We start from the raw sequence: 15,745 nt of genomic DNA on the forward strand, positions 1-15,745 counted from the left end.
TATATATGGAGGCTTATCTTATAAACAATGGCAATTTAAGTATTCCAAAAAAGAAAAAGTAAAAAAATATCCGGTAATTAACAACGCCGTGTAATAGCATTGAATTACAACCCTTTGTGATAATCCCTTCACATTATCCTTCATTAATTCATTTCCTTTCCGGGCTTATAAATAGCACTAAACCACAACCTTTGTGCCTCACACCAGAAAATTAAAGCCGAAAACAAATTAGAGAAAAAAAATGTCAGGAATCATCGAAAAAATTGAAGAGGTCCTCCATATTGGAGGGAACAAGGATGGTGATCACAAAGATGATGACCACAAAGGATATCATAAGGAAGAACACAAGGATCATCATGATGATGAGAAGAAAAAGAAGGAAAAGAAGGATGATGATGGAGATAGCATTGTGGACAAGATCAAGGACAAGATCCATGGAGATCATGATGACAAGGACGAGCACAAGGGCGAAGAGAAGAAGAAGAAGAAAAAGAAGAAGGACAAGAAGAAGCATGAGGATGGCCATGATGACCGTGACCATGAAAGCGACAGCGGTAGCGGCAGCGGCAGCGACAGTGATTAGATCTTCGTTCTACAGCTTAATGCTAATCATCTTTAAGGTAGTGTAACTATATTTTAATTTGTTGATAATTAAATCGAGAATCTGAGATTATGTGTGATTATTATCAGATTATCACCATAGCCATTATTATTGACCTTTAAATGCTAAATTTTTGCTATTTGTTTTTTTTTATTTGATGAGTGGTTGTTGTTAAAGGTAAAATTCGATAAATGAATTAATTACTCCACGAACTCAAATCAAATTGAGTTTGTTATTTATTTTTTGACTTTTGACTTTTTGAGTTTTGAGCAACAAAAATAATAGGACAAAACTTTTTTTCTGAATCTAACTTTTAAAGAATATATATGAGATTATATGAGATTAATTTTCAAAATGTTATTTTTCTAATATGGCAATAATATATTATTAATTGTCTTTAAAAAATTCTTTTACAATGAGTATGAAAATTAAATTATATATATTGTTGAACTAACACATTTTTTTAGGATAATACAATTTGCCATCTTAATGAGATTAAGTATATGTAATATAAGATAAGCTAAATAACTAGAAGAGTTTAAAGATGGAAATTTAAGGGAAAATAGTGTGAAAAATTTTGTATGATGTAGAAAAAGTAAAAAACTTAAAAAGAGTCAAGGACACAATTGGATCCGCATTTGACGTTGACACCAATCCTTAGTGCAGATAATTTTTTTCAAACAGTCAAACTCCAATTTAACTCCAATCTAAACCCTCCCATGTAGTAATTATACAGTGAATTCAAAATTATAGATTGAATCTAAGTATTATTGTTGTTGTGCATATCTTGATTATAGAGAGAATATGGACTAAACTTTGTTTCTTGTTTTTGTCATGCATGTAGTAGGTGTATGGGACCATGGCAGCGAGGAGCCTAAAATAATTACTAGGAAAGGGATGATTATGTTTCTTTCTGCTTTTTTTTTTCTTTTTTCTTCTGAAATTGGTTTAGTAGTTCTGTGTTTTAAATTTATATATCGTAAATGTATAACCTCACTAGCTACTTTGTTTCGGTTGGCTGTACATTAGCTTTAAGAAATAAATGAAGATTTTTAATTGTTAGTGAGATCTTGCGTTCATAAAAAGATTACCCACGAGATATTCTGGCAGTGGTATGATTGCTTATCGAATTGAATGATTTACATGCTTGCACTAATAAGCAAAGAAAATGGCATCTTACCCTTTGGCATCGTTGGAAAGGGGGAAGGAACCTAGAACCTTTTTTTTTCCCCAGTTTTAAACAGGGTATAATTACATTTTTTTAAAAAAATATTCGAACGTGAGGTCACAAACTCAACGCCATTAGGCTCGTGAATATGTTAATAACTTAATATTATTGAAATTAATTTAAAGAATTTAGAGTTAGTTTGATTGGTGATAATATTTCAAATGTTCGTTATATGAATAATTCAAATATTATTTAGAAGTTATTTATTTATATTTTTATAATATTTAATTTAATTTGATATATTTGATTTTGTTTATTTAATTATTAGATTGAACTTTTTATTTATAGGTATAAGTTTTTTTTTATTTTAACTTTTAATCTAATGAGAAATTATAAATACCTCATAACTATTGTAATAATAGTATTGAGTGATTAGAAGTGTTAAAACATTTAAGTTGATGACAAGTCCTCTCGATTCAATTACCAAACTATAGTATTAACAAGTTAGGTTGAAGAGTCTATTCTTGTTGCACCAAGAAATTAGATAAAAAGTAGAGTGGTTATTCAATTCTAACATTTTTTTTTTCTATTTCAATTACAATTTATTTTTTCTATTTTTTTTCAATTTTTGTCTCTTTTTTTTTATCATTTAGTATCAAAAGATTCTAAATAATATAAACTAATAACTTCTAAATAATATTTAAACTCTTCATATTATAAACATTTAAAATACGTATTATTTAACTAGTTAACTCGTGCGAATTTAAACAAATATTGAAATTCAAATTTTTCCTTATAGCCACAACAATTTATTCGCTAACATCTAGTAACAAATTAGTATTTGATCCGTCAAATTAAGAAATATTAAAAGTATATATATATATATATATATATATATATATATATATAATATTATTCTATATTTGTTTTCTTTAAAATTTTTGCAAAATTTAAAAGGTAACCTAACGATGATTTTATTTTAATTTTGTTGACATTTGGCAAAATTGTTAAAACACTATAAAATATTGATAACCTCAAATTAATTACTAATTTGGAGTTATAATTTGTTTCATTTTAGTTATGTTATTGTTGTCTACTCTCATAAATTAAAAGGTTATATAAGCCTAGAGCTAGATGAGCATCCGTTTGTTGTTGAAAATTTATAGCAAATTTGGTTCGAGATTAAAGTAAGATAAAAGAAATTTTAAATAAACTTAACATGTAAAATTTTATATAGAATTTATTCATTAAAGTTTTAGTCCTATTTTGTATTTAAGGGGCGATCACTAAAACTCTTATTTTATATTTTAATCATATTAGGTGTAAACTATCATTAAAATCAGATATCAAAATATATATATATATATATATATATATATATATATATTAAAATATAAAATATGTATTAAAAATAAATTAAATTATATATATATTTAATTATTTATACATAAATATATAGTAGCTAACTTTAATATACACAAAGAATTTTTATTTATATTTAAGGGACGATTATGCTCTCTCTTATTATTATTATTATTATTATTATTATTATTATTAATTCAAGTATTCGAGTTTCTTTGTTAGAATTTGTATAATTTTGTTAGGCTTACGTAAATTCTTTTATATATATTGAAAGTTGTGGTAAGTTTAGAGAAGAGGGGTTGAATCTATGCCTTTCTTTTAAGTTGCTGTTATGACCTTTTAAATCAAACTTTTAATTCTAATTCTGTTTGTATTCAGCAGCAAAAATTTATGAGACAATTTATTTTTGTCTCATGAATATCAAAAAACAGAACACAGCAGAGAAGAGAAAAGCTAACACCAGCATATATCCTGATTCGATTGCCTTGTGCTATGCAACTTACGTCCAGTCTCTTCCACAACAATGGAAAAATTTTCACTATAGTTAAAAGTATTACATACACAAATTTCACACTCAACTTCTAACCTAACTTGACATTGGCTATGCTAACACCTAACTATTTACTCTTAGTGCTAACCCAACCAAGAAAGGGATACCTTACAGGTACAAGATACAAGACACTTAACCAACCTGAAGAAATCAGAAAAATAACTCTAAGCTTTTATCTCAAGTGTATCACTCAACCTTTTTTCACTCATGGCTTTTACTTGAACTTTTTCACAATGCTTTTTCTCACAAGAAATTACAGAAAGATAAACATAGAAAAGTACATCACAATCTGTAAAACATGAAGGAGATTGACTTCATCAACAGCCTCTTAGCTATGTGCATAACCAAATTCGCAAACCTCAAATTGAGTTCTTCAGTATTGGCCGAATGCTTCTTTAAAAGAAAGCATTATCCAAGTAGAGGAACTTCTCTTCAGAACACATCTCACAAACTCTGGTTTTCTCTCCTTGCTTCTGAATGAGCAGAAAGTCTTCTTTTAACTACTTGCATGTTACTGGGTTCTTCTTCCAAGGTCAACACCTTGATCCTTGAGCTTCACCAACCCATAGATTAACTTTTTCTCCTTAAACCTTAGATTAAAAACTTTGCTTCTGATTTCTTCACTTTGACCGAAAGTCATAAAGCAGCAACCACACGAGTCTTCTAATGGTCAACTTGATCTGAGCCCTTGAAAATCAACTTGATCCCCAAGACATGTTTGAGACCGTGGATATACAGCAAAGAAGAACAGAAATCATCTTTTCCATATAGCTCAAAACGAAGATACAAAGGGTTGAAGATGAAGAGAATAAAGTGTGTTGCATGTAAGTGGAAATGGATTACCTTGAGCTTTCTGATCTTTTCTTGATATGGTTGATTAGACCTCACCCTTCTTTGTTTAACCTTCTCTTTCTTTCTTCTTTCATGACTAGCTTAGGGACTAAGCTCTTTTTTTTACTTTTTCTAAGTTCAGTAATTTGACTGGGACAGAGAAGAGAATAACGTTGCTTTGGTAAAAGTAAGTGAGAGGGAATGAAGACTTCAATCTTGTATGAGAAGTTTTGTGGGATCAACTTGGATCTATGGATACTGACTTGGATCGGGTTTGATTTGCTTGACCCGTTGGATCCTTTATTTGTTTTCTTTTGGGCTTCGTTTTAGTTGTCAACCCATCAGCCTTGTTTCATTTTCCATTTCGTTTGGGCTGCTATATTGCAACAATAAATAATTAGCTTCATATAATTATAAACGATCAACATTTAATTATTTATTTTGTCCAATTAAATAATATTTGTCATCACTAATTAATTTAGTTAATTTTTTAACTCAATATATATATATATATATATATATATATATATATATATATATATATATATATATATATATATTATTTACCTTATGCTAAAATATGTTTTTTGTTCAACAAGAATCGTAATCTAAATCTCTAAGTCATAAAATCTCATAGTATATACTATTGAACTATTTGATTTGTTCTATAAACTTAGCTAATAAAAGAAGAAATATAAATGATTATTTGTTATATTCTGCCACATGCTATTCTCCTAAAGTAAGCTCAAATGCCATAAAGGGGACTCTTAATTTCAACTATGCACTAATGCATAATAGCTGAATTCAGGTGATTCCACATGTAGTCTTGAACGTTTCATACACAATTATTATTATTATTTAAACCGTATTAGTTATTTAAATGTTCTTCATTCTACTTGTCTTCTACTACTAATGCCAAAGACCAAAGTAAGAACTGATCCTCATCTTGCACTTGAGGCAAATGGCTATGCGTGTTCTGCCTAATATTTTTGCATGTTTGAATTAGTTTTTTTTAGTATATTTATTTGACAAGTGCTAGTCTCAACAGAATTTTGTGATGTATAGTCATCAATTAATCATTATCAATATTTTTAATGGTGTGAGATGATATCTAATGTGTATGATTACTCATTTTTCTTTTAATGATTAAGTGTTGACCAGATTTCAATAAAAATGCTTGCCTCTAGACTTTCTATATTTATTATTTTCATCCTAAAAAAAATATCTTTTGAATTATCATTAAGCAAAGAAATAATCTCATTAAGAACATTAAAATAAATAGAAAATTTTAAATTTTAAAATTATCTCTTTATATATATTCTAAATATCTCTCAATCCGACAGAATAAAGACTAATCCGTTGTGGATCTAAGTTTCATCTAAAGATTTATCACTCACTAATAGATTGTTGCATGCACAAGACGATATTCAAACTCTCGACACTTATTTAAACGAATGAGTGAGCTGACTATTCGACTATCCCAAGTTGGTTGTGCCAATAATTATAACTAACAAATTTCACATTTCAGTGTACTTGGCGCATCAAATCAAACACAAAATAAAAAAACTAACAGTGCTAGGCAAAAAGGAAATAAGAGTATCCATTTGTTTATGTCCACACTATGGTTTGGCCAAGTAAACGAATCATGTTTCTTGCGTACTCAGACTTGGCAACACAAAACGTTAATGCTTCTTGTTGGTCGCAGTGGAATGTTTTTCCACATTGCCAAACCAAATATTATATGATTATATCCACCTGATGTACCTATTCGTACTAGTTAAGGAATGAATGATTCATAGAAAACAATGAGAGAAAAGGCAAGCATCTCAAAAGAATCTGAATTTTCACACTTCATCATAGTCCCATTTTTAATAATGTTATTATTATCACCAAAATTAACGGCTCCTCATAAATTATGTCTAATTCAACAACAAAATTTGGCTCTTTCTTTGTAAAATAGTCATAAACCAAAACACTGAAAGTGACGCGCAGCAGAAGGAAATAGACATATTGAATTACAATAATCCTTCGACTTGTACACTTCTCCATTCCAAATAGTTAAATACGGTAATTATTCTATATTTAAATTTTTTTAGTAACAAATAATTGTTTTTATAAAATATAAGCAACAATAATTAATTCGATTAGCGAACATAAGAAATGACAAAGAAAATAAACACAAAATATTAATTAATGATTTTTTAATCTATATACATAATCAAAGATGAGAATTTTAAAGTATTAAGATGTTTGAACGAGAGTTTTTTTTTAATTGTCTATGGTATTTTTTAGCCTATCAAACTAAAAACTAACTTATTATGGATCAAAATTCTATTTAAAAATTTAGTAATACAAATATGTATATTAATAATTTAGCTAAATTTGACCTTTTTTATCATTCAATTATTATTATGTCTTTAACTCTTTATCTAATCATATTTCTTTATTTTTTTCTTGTTGATATAAGACGGATTCTAGAATAATTGATATATAGGTTTTGTTATGTCTACTATGTTGTTGATATATAAAAAAAATATGTGCAATCTAGCTGTTACTTTAATTTGTTAAGTCTCTCAATTAAGTAGTAGAAATAAAAAATATTTTATAAGAGTAATTTTAAAAAAATAATATTATAATAATTAATTTCAGTTAATATTATAATAAATTGTAAAATAAATCTAATATAAAATAAAATTTTGTTGAATTTAGATTTAGAATATTTATTTTAATTAAATTTCAAATAAAAGTTTGAAAGGTTTTTTCATACTTAAATATTGGCTCCAATGTTGACTGCTTAAAGGTACCCCAAAGCTTATATAGTATGAAAAATTATAGATAATTAATAATATTTTTGAATAATATTTGAATAATGTGAATTAATAGAATTAAAAGAATAAATTGATCTTAAATTTAATTAATAACATTAAATTATAGTATAATGTAATTAATAATGATTCATGTTGTTGTTCAAGATAGTAATTGTTTACTTAGCATTTCCATATAATATTGTTTAGAGAGAAGCCAAGGAAGTATATAACTGCATTGAGTTATTGACAGTTAAGACGCCGAATAGAACAAGTCATCATTGATCTTTTCACCCACCACTTGGCACATTCTTAAAACATAGCCGGCCCCTTCTGCATCCCCCAATCTCTAATAATACCCCCTTCAAACTTCACCTTCTTCACTTCCTTTCATTTTTCTCAACACTCTTCCAAGTAAGTAGAGATGGATAGATTAATAAGATTAGACCCCTCAAACATAGTCCCAATAAGAGTTGAACCAGGTCAAAAATGTCAAGGCAGGATCACCTTGAGAAACGTCATGTACACTATGCCAGTGGCTTTCAGGCTTCAGCCACTCATTAGGACTCGTTACGCCGTCAAGCCACAAACCGGTGTCATATCACCGTTAGGCACCGTAACTGTTGACATTTTCTACTACCTTCCTCCGGGTTCCAATCTTCCACATTCTTTCCCTCACACAGATGATTCCTTCCTTCTCCACAGCGTCGTCGTCCCCGGCGCAACCATCAAAGAACCTTCCTCCATGTACGACGCTGTTCCCACTGACTGGTTCACCACCAAGAAGAAGCAAGTCTTTGTAGACAGTGGAATCAATATCATGTTCGTTGGGTCTCAGATCCTGGCTCAGCTTGTTTCCGATGGTTCAATGGACGAAATCAGAGAGGTACTAGAAAAAAGTGACCCCTCATGGAAGCCTGTGGATTCCGTTGATTCACAAGGACAATCGTTGCTTCACCTCACGATTTCGCAAAGGCGAGCTGATCTTGTTCAGCTGCTTCTTGAATTCGAGCCCGACATAGAAGCTTCGAATCGTTCTGGGTCGACCCCACTCGAGGCGGCGTCCTCTTCGGGCGAGGCCTTGATTGTAGAGCTTCTACTGGCCCACAAGGCCAACCCAGAACGATCCGAATCATCTGTGTTCGGACCGATTCATTACGCAGCTAGAGCGGGACACGTGGAGGTTCTAAGGCTCCTCCTTCTCAAAGGTGCGAAGGTGGACGCACTCACAAGAGATGGCAACACGGCGTTACATCTCGCCGTGGAAGAGCGAAGAAGGGATTGCGCTAGGCTCCTTCTGGCAAACGGCGCAAGAACGGACGTTAGAAACACGCGGGAAGGTGACACTCCTTTGCACATGGCAGCATCAACCGGTGACGATCACATGGTGAAGCTCTTGCTGCAAAAAGGCGCGAACAAAGACGTGAGAAATCTACAGGGCAAGACCGCGTATGACGTGGCAGCCGAGAACGGACACGCGCGTCTCTTCGACGCGCTTCGGTTGGGTGATAACTTGTGCGTTGCCGCGAGAAAAGGCGAGGTTAGAACAATCCAGAAGCTTCTAGAAAGTGGCGCATCGATCAATGGAAGAGATCAACACGGATGGACAGCACTTCACAGAGCATCGTTTAAAGGGAGAATGGATGCGGTTCGTGTTTTGGTGGAAAAAGGGATCGATGTTGATGCGAAGGACGAAGACGGTTACACTGCGTTGCATTGCGCTGCTGAGTCGGGTCATGCTGACGTCACGGAGTTTCTGGTGAAGAAAGGTGCTGACGTGGAAGGAAGAACCAGCAAAGGTGTAACTGCTCTGCAAATAGCGGAGTCGTTACACTATGTAGGGATCACAAGGATTCTTGTTAATGGAGGCGCTACGAGAGATAACAATTTGAATCAGATAGCAGCGCCTGCTGTAATTCCTTTTGGGAAAAACATGGAAGATGGAAGTTTGATGATGAAGAAGAAAAAGATCTCTAGGAGCAGAGTGGTACGGGGTAATAATAATAACTTTGATCGTTCTTCAACGCCTTTGGCTGTGCTCTAATTAAACTCTAAAGCTAGCTAGCTATAGCTATAAGCTCGTTTTGAAATTGATTATAACGAGAAGAATTATTATTGGAGATGATTTGAGGCTTTTGGCTGGTGTAATTCTTAAGTTGTTGAATGGGAACTGTAGATTTGTTAAGAATGTTGTTTCTGATGTTAATTGTTTTTCATACTTGTTCCTTGTGAGAAGAAGCTTTTCGAGGTGAGGTCGGCTACCAGCTCCACTCGTGATTCGGAAGTATTCTCTTTGGGACTTGGAAACCTCGGCGTGGAACCTGCAAAAAGGACTCCGACGCCCAAGTTAGCACTCAATAACGCAAATACTAACAAGAGAGAATAAAGTGAGAGATAAGCAGGATTTTGTCGTGGTGTATTGCTTTCTTAGCAATTATGTGCGTGGTGTAGCTTACCCTAGACGAGGTTATCTCGTCTGTTTAAATAGATTGAGTAGCAGTGGATGTTTGATTAACGTTCCGACTTTTTGGGTTTGTTATCGAGGATCAACGTCAGTTAAGTGCGAGATTCTTGGTGCGCATGATGAGGTTGACTTGTTTTCAGGTGTGAGATTGTTAGCCGAGGATATCGGTGAGGTACAATACTTTTGAGAAGATTTTTGCATTCGGAGCTTGCACGATCCATTATTCGTCTACAATGGCATAGGTATCAAACATTGATGTTAATATTGCAAAAAATCAAGAAGCTATCTGGAGCTCTGGATAGTGATATCGTATGTTGCATTCTCTTATTCTGTTAAGAACTTGTTAATAATTATAAGAAATAGTTAGTTTGTTATTTACTTACTATCAAGTAAACAAAAATATTATTTATACTTTAAAATCAAAATCAGTTATTAAAATTAGTTTATATATTTATACATGTGTAATTTAACTTATTTTAAAATATATTTTATATTTTATTTTATATTTTATATTGATGATTATTTTTTTTGGCTGCTTTTAGTTTACTACGTGTATGGTGGTTGTTTTGTTTTGTTTTTCTCTAAAATTAGTAGGTTATATTTCATTAATTATTAAAAAATTAAATACAAAAATGTCTAAAAGCAGGACAACATAATAAAAGGTGGAAATTTTCCAAAAACACTACACTAAATGTATTCATCCAACGGTATGTGATCGAAAAACGAAGAAAAATCTTAAAGAAAAAAGAATGATAAATCAAATTGAATGCAACTAAGAGTTTGCCTCGTGGAGATGATGACCTAAACTAGGAGTTCTTTGGATTTCACATAGCAACTTGACAGAGCTTGCTAGAATAGCAGACGTCATTGAAGTAAAACCTTAAAAAATCAACTGGTTGTGAGCTTTCCAGCAGTTCCAGTAAATGATGACAAGCAATTGAGAATTACTGTCAGCATTCTTCAACGGGTTAAGCATCTCTATTGATACAGTCCACCATGTCCAAAAGTCGTTAGGACTCTGAGGGGGGAAGACAGTCACGAAAATAACTTTAGGACTATACATCTTTAATTATAGAGCAATTGATCAAACAATGAGTAACTGTTTCTGTTGATTCATGACAGCAGAAGCATATTGGTGATATAGATGGAATGCGGTGACGAATCTGAGTAAGCACCGGAAGCCGGCCATGGAGAGCTTTTCAGATAAATAGCTTAATTTTGTAAAGCAAGTTCAACTTCCATAGATCAATCCACGGCTTTTTCTGCTGCATATAATTATGGCAAAACTCCAGAGGTGGATGGTAAAATAAATAGCCAATTCTTTAATCTGAAACTGTATCATATTGCTTGGATTTGTTTAAATTCTATTGCAATTTGTCCATACTCTGTTGAATTTTAACTGACAAAATCCTGTTTGCAATGTCTTGAAAAAATAATTCTTGAATGAGATTCTGATTCTAATTCCTATCTTCATTAATTAGATCTTTAACTCTTGGAACCAACTCAGAAATAGCCTGTCTATTTGGCATGTTATAAATTATTAAAATACGGAGGAGGCAGTTAAGGATCCTCAAAGGTTTGGATATTCTCTCCAGTACCCACAGTTCAATTAAGACATTTTTCAACAATCTTTCGGATCTTCCAGTATGCTCCTCCATCCCCAAAAAGGTAAGACTCCAATTTCTGCCGTTATAGAATTACCATTGCTAAAGTATTTACCTCTTAGGATTTTGGATAATAGGGGAGTAGGCTGTGTTACGAGTCGCCAAAACTGTTTGCCTAAAAGCGCCAGATTTTAGATTTTGAGATCTTTAAATCCAAGGCCTCCTTCTCTTCGTGGGCGAGTCATAGTGTCCCAGTTAATCCATGCCACTCACCTTTCAGAACCTTTTTGTCCCCACCAGAACTGAGAAAGTAGAGAGTGAATTTCCAAAATTAAACCATCAGGCAACTTGAAGCAAGACAATGTATAAATAGGAATAACTTTTCCCACTGCTTTAAGCAATATGTATCTACCACTTGACGATAGAAGATTGCGCTTCCACCCTTGGATTCTTTTATGAACCTTTTCTTTGATCATACTAAAAGAAATCTTTTTCTATTTAGAGACTGTAGAACGCAAACCAAGATATTTATCTTGAGTCCCAATATGATTAATATTCATAGAGTTAGCCAGTAGTGTGCGAGTAGTGGAGGGAGTGTTATAACTAAAGAATACAGTAGATTTATTAAGATTTATTCTCTGGCTATTGATATTTTTATAAGAGATCAATAAATACAGGATATTTAAACATGTTTCAGGATTAATCTTATAGAATAAGATGGATTCATCAGTAAAAAAAAGATGGTTGACCTTGAGACATCACTTATATATCTGAAGACCTTGAATTAATTTATTTTGTTCTGCAAATAATAATTATAAAAACAGAGACATTGTTTTTAAAGAAATGTAAAATAGAGATGATAGTTACAAGAATTTGATTCCAATATGCGTCTTAATACGATACTATATAGTAGATTATGTTACGGTGGGTAACCGGAGATGGATTGAATGGATAGCGCTAGTTAGCCCAATCGCCTAAGGATGGTAGCCTCCGAGCTGGTTTGCACGCTGGAGCCTCCTTCCGACGTGTGTGCGTGAGTGAATGGGGGGTGGTACCTGCAAAGACACTCCGATGCCTAAGTTAGCAAGGGTGTGAGCAGGTCTAGAGAGTATTGGGCTTAGAGATACCTGAGGAGTGTCAGTGTACTTATAGTGGTGAGCCAATAACCACCGTTGGAGTAGTGCCGTATCTTTAGGATATTAACCGTCCCATTATCTTAGGGAGGTTAAGATATGGCTTTATGAAGCGGTTAGAGGAATTTTAGGGGCGGTTACTCATTTGAATGAGTGCCTATCTGCCAGCTAATCTCTTGTTCGACTTCTTTAGAGCAAGTCGTAGTAAACACCGACTTCTCGCGGGAAGGTCGGTGCTTAGGTTGGCTTAATTTATTGGATTAGGCCTTTTAGTTGGACCTGGGCCCTTAACATTGGGCCGGGGTATGAACAGTGTCCCTACTTGAGCCCAAGATCTTTTTAAGGCTTGGGTTCAAGTATTTAACTCGGGTTCGTAGCCGACTTTCACGGGTTTTGAAACCGACGTGATTTTCGCGACCTTTTGTTTCTGACAGTTACGTCAATTCAAGCGTCATGTCCGTTGGGGAAGCATTTAGGGATTGAGGGCTTTGGTAACGGTGCAACCTCATTAATGACTGCTCCGCTTTTACCATTATGCCCCTTAGCATGTTTATAAATACTTTCCCTCTCTTTCCATTTTCCGTTTCTGCAATCTTTCAAACTTCTTCTTTCTTTGTACGTGTCGTGTTTACTCGTACTACATTCTTGTGCTCCGGAGACTTTTGCTTCTTCCTATCTTCATTCAAAGAGAGGTTAGTTTCTTTCTCCTTTTTTGCACTTTTCATATGACTTCGCTTTGTAGAGAAATAGGCTTGTAGACTTGCGACTGGTTCTTTTTCCTCCTCTTTTAGGGACCTTCGTTTTTTGATTTTTTCTTTCCCTTTTCTTTTTTTTTCCTTTGTAGGTTTCTTCGTTTTTCTTAGAGAAAGAAAATGGCCTCCGTATATTGGGTTGACGTTACTGTTCTGGGGGAGGAGCCGTTGGTAGATGCGGAGTTTATTACTCACCTTCGCACCCACCATCGGCTCTGTACTTCGGATGAGGATGAGCCTAAATATGAGTTACTTATTCCTGGTTCAGAGGACCGAGTCTGTCATGGGAGAGCCAACGAAACGGTTCCCCCTTTCTTCTTTATGTATGAGTGCATGATCACCCGTCTGGGCGTCTTTCTGCCCTATTCAGATTTTGAGATGTCGGTTTTGCAGCATTGTCGGGTTGCACCTACCCAACTTCACCCCAACTCCTGGGGTTTCTTGAAAATTTACCAATTTATTAGCCATGCTCTGGATTTCCCGACTTCTCTGAAAATCTTTTTCCATCTTTTTCATATGACCAAGCCTTTTAGTGGGTTGAATAATAAACAACAATGGGTTTCCTTTCGAGCCATACAAGGTCGGAGGATTTTTACCCTTTTTGATGAATCATTTCATGACTTTAAAAATTTCTTTTTCAAAGTGCAAGCTGTAGAGGGTCATCACCCCTTTTTTCTGGATGATAATTCTTTTCCTCGCTTTCCTTTATACTGGCTGGAGGCCTCCCCTTGTGAGAAATATGGTCTGGATGACCTGGATGAGGTAGAGGCTGCTGTCGTGGGGTTCCTCCGAGAAGTCTGGGGGAGGGCCCCCTATTTGGATACTAAAAAATTTCTCCAAGGGTCTCCGACCTTTGTTCAATCACAGCTAGGTAGTTTTTTCTGATCTGCTAAGTTTCCGACTTGTTAACTGATCATTCCGACTTGTAAGATTCTTTAACTGTTGTTTTTCTTTTTCCAGAAATGGCAAAGACAAACGTTCAAGAATCTTTTCAGAGGGTCCAGGAGGCTAAAGCTAAATCTTGCGCTCGGTCTGGTGGCGCCAGGGTTATCTCTCCTCCTCCTCCCCCTCGCAACATTGGGACTTCTTCCAAGCCTATTGTAATTTCTTCTTCAGCTCCCCCTCAGCCGCTCCCCGTCGTCCGACCTTCCCCCGATCCGAAGAAGCGCAAGACTTTAGAGTCTGGTGCTTCTGAGGCTAGGGCGGATGCCCTTGAGTTTGTCCGGAAGAATATCTATCCCCATGTTCGTATAGGCATGGATGATATGTCTGTTCGGGGTCACCTTACCACTATGGTCGAGGAAAGTCTCAAGGCGGCGGGGGTATGTGGTAAGCTCTTGGATATTTTTGAGAAGGCTCCCCTCAGCTCTTTAGGGACGACCTCGAAGGTCGAGGAGCTGGAGGGGAGGCTTCGCTCATATCAGGAGCATGAGGGAGAATTGAAGAAAGAAATTGCCAAGCTGAGGGAGGAGAGAGATACCTTTCGGGAGAAGGGGAAGGCTTTGCAGGCCCAGTACAACATGGAGGTGGAGCTGAGAAAAACGGCGCAGGCCAGTTATCAAAGCTTATTCAAGGACCTTGTGTCTGTGAAGAACGATCTGTTGAACTCTCGGAAGGCATACGATGAGTTGGAGGACTCAATTGCTGATGGCGCCGAGGAGTCTTGGAGGATTTTCTTGGAGCAAGTCAGGGTCATTGCTCCCGACTTGGATCTTTCTCCCTTACATCCTGACAAGGTCGTTATTGATGGTGCCATCGTTGATCCTCCTGCCCCTGTAGTTATTTCCGAGTCGGAATTGAAGACTCGTGGGCAGAGGATTATTGAGTCCCCTCCACGATCTAAAGACGCTCCGAGTTCTTCAGATGTTCTTCCGATCCCTTCATCTCCCATGGATGCTTCTGGTGCTCCTCCCGATTCTGGTAGTGGTGACCCGTCTGCCTTGAAAAAATGATCTTTGGCTATTTTGGAGGTCCGGCCTGTGGGCCCCCCATTTTTTAAACTCTTTATTTATGTTTGTTCTTGGTTGTGTAGTCTGAACAATTTCTTTTGGCCTTTTAAGGCCGTTAACAAAATATTTTGGCGAGTGCCCTTTTTGAATAAGGGCTTTAGATTAACAAAATAAATACCCTTTTTTGGATAAGGGTTTAAGTTACCTTGTGCGTGTATGCTTTTCTAATTTTCTGAATTCCCTTTGACTTTTTCTTGAAAACCTTTTGACTTGTTTGTCTTTCGGAGTTTTTCGTTTAAGGATTTTTTGGGGCATCCTTTAAACTTCTTCCTAGGTTTTCATATCTCTTTTTGCTATTTCTCATACTCAACTTTTGTTTTAGCGAGTTCCTATAACTTATGTTATTTTTGCGATGCGTTTTTTCTTCTATTCGGTTCTACGCTCCGATTTAGGGATCGAAGTGTTTCCGAGCTTTCCTACTCGGAATATTGTTCCGACTTATGAGTCGGATTTGTTTTCGAGTTTTT

The 15,745-nt window shown here is 34.9% G+C and overlaps 2 protein-coding genes across 2 annotated transcripts; both read left to right on the forward strand.

Annotated features, from left to right (window-relative positions):
• Positions 1-53: 53 nt before the first annotated feature.
• LOC130957764 (protein SRC1-like) lies at positions 54-583 on the forward strand. Its single transcript, XM_057884610.1, has one exon. It carries the CDS (start codon positions 242-244, stop codon positions 581-583), a length of 342 nt encoding a protein of 113 aa, XP_057740593.1. The 5' UTR covers positions 54-241.
• Positions 584-7,677: 7,094 nt separating this feature from the next.
• On the forward strand, positions 7,678-10,025 carry LOC130956071 (protein VAPYRIN-like). Its single transcript, XM_057883095.1, has one exon. It carries the CDS (start codon positions 7,741-7,743, stop codon positions 9,358-9,360), a length of 1,620 nt encoding a protein of 539 aa, XP_057739078.1. The 5' UTR covers positions 7,678-7,740; the 3' UTR covers positions 9,361-10,025.
• Positions 10,026-15,745: the final 5,720 nt, after the last annotated feature.

The sequence above is a fragment of the Arachis stenosperma genome, chromosome 10, assembly GCF_014773155.1.
Source record: "Arachis stenosperma cultivar V10309 chromosome 10, arast.V10309.gnm1.PFL2, whole genome shotgun sequence".
NCBI classification, from domain to species: Eukaryota; Viridiplantae; Streptophyta; class Magnoliopsida; order Fabales; family Fabaceae; genus Arachis; species Arachis stenosperma.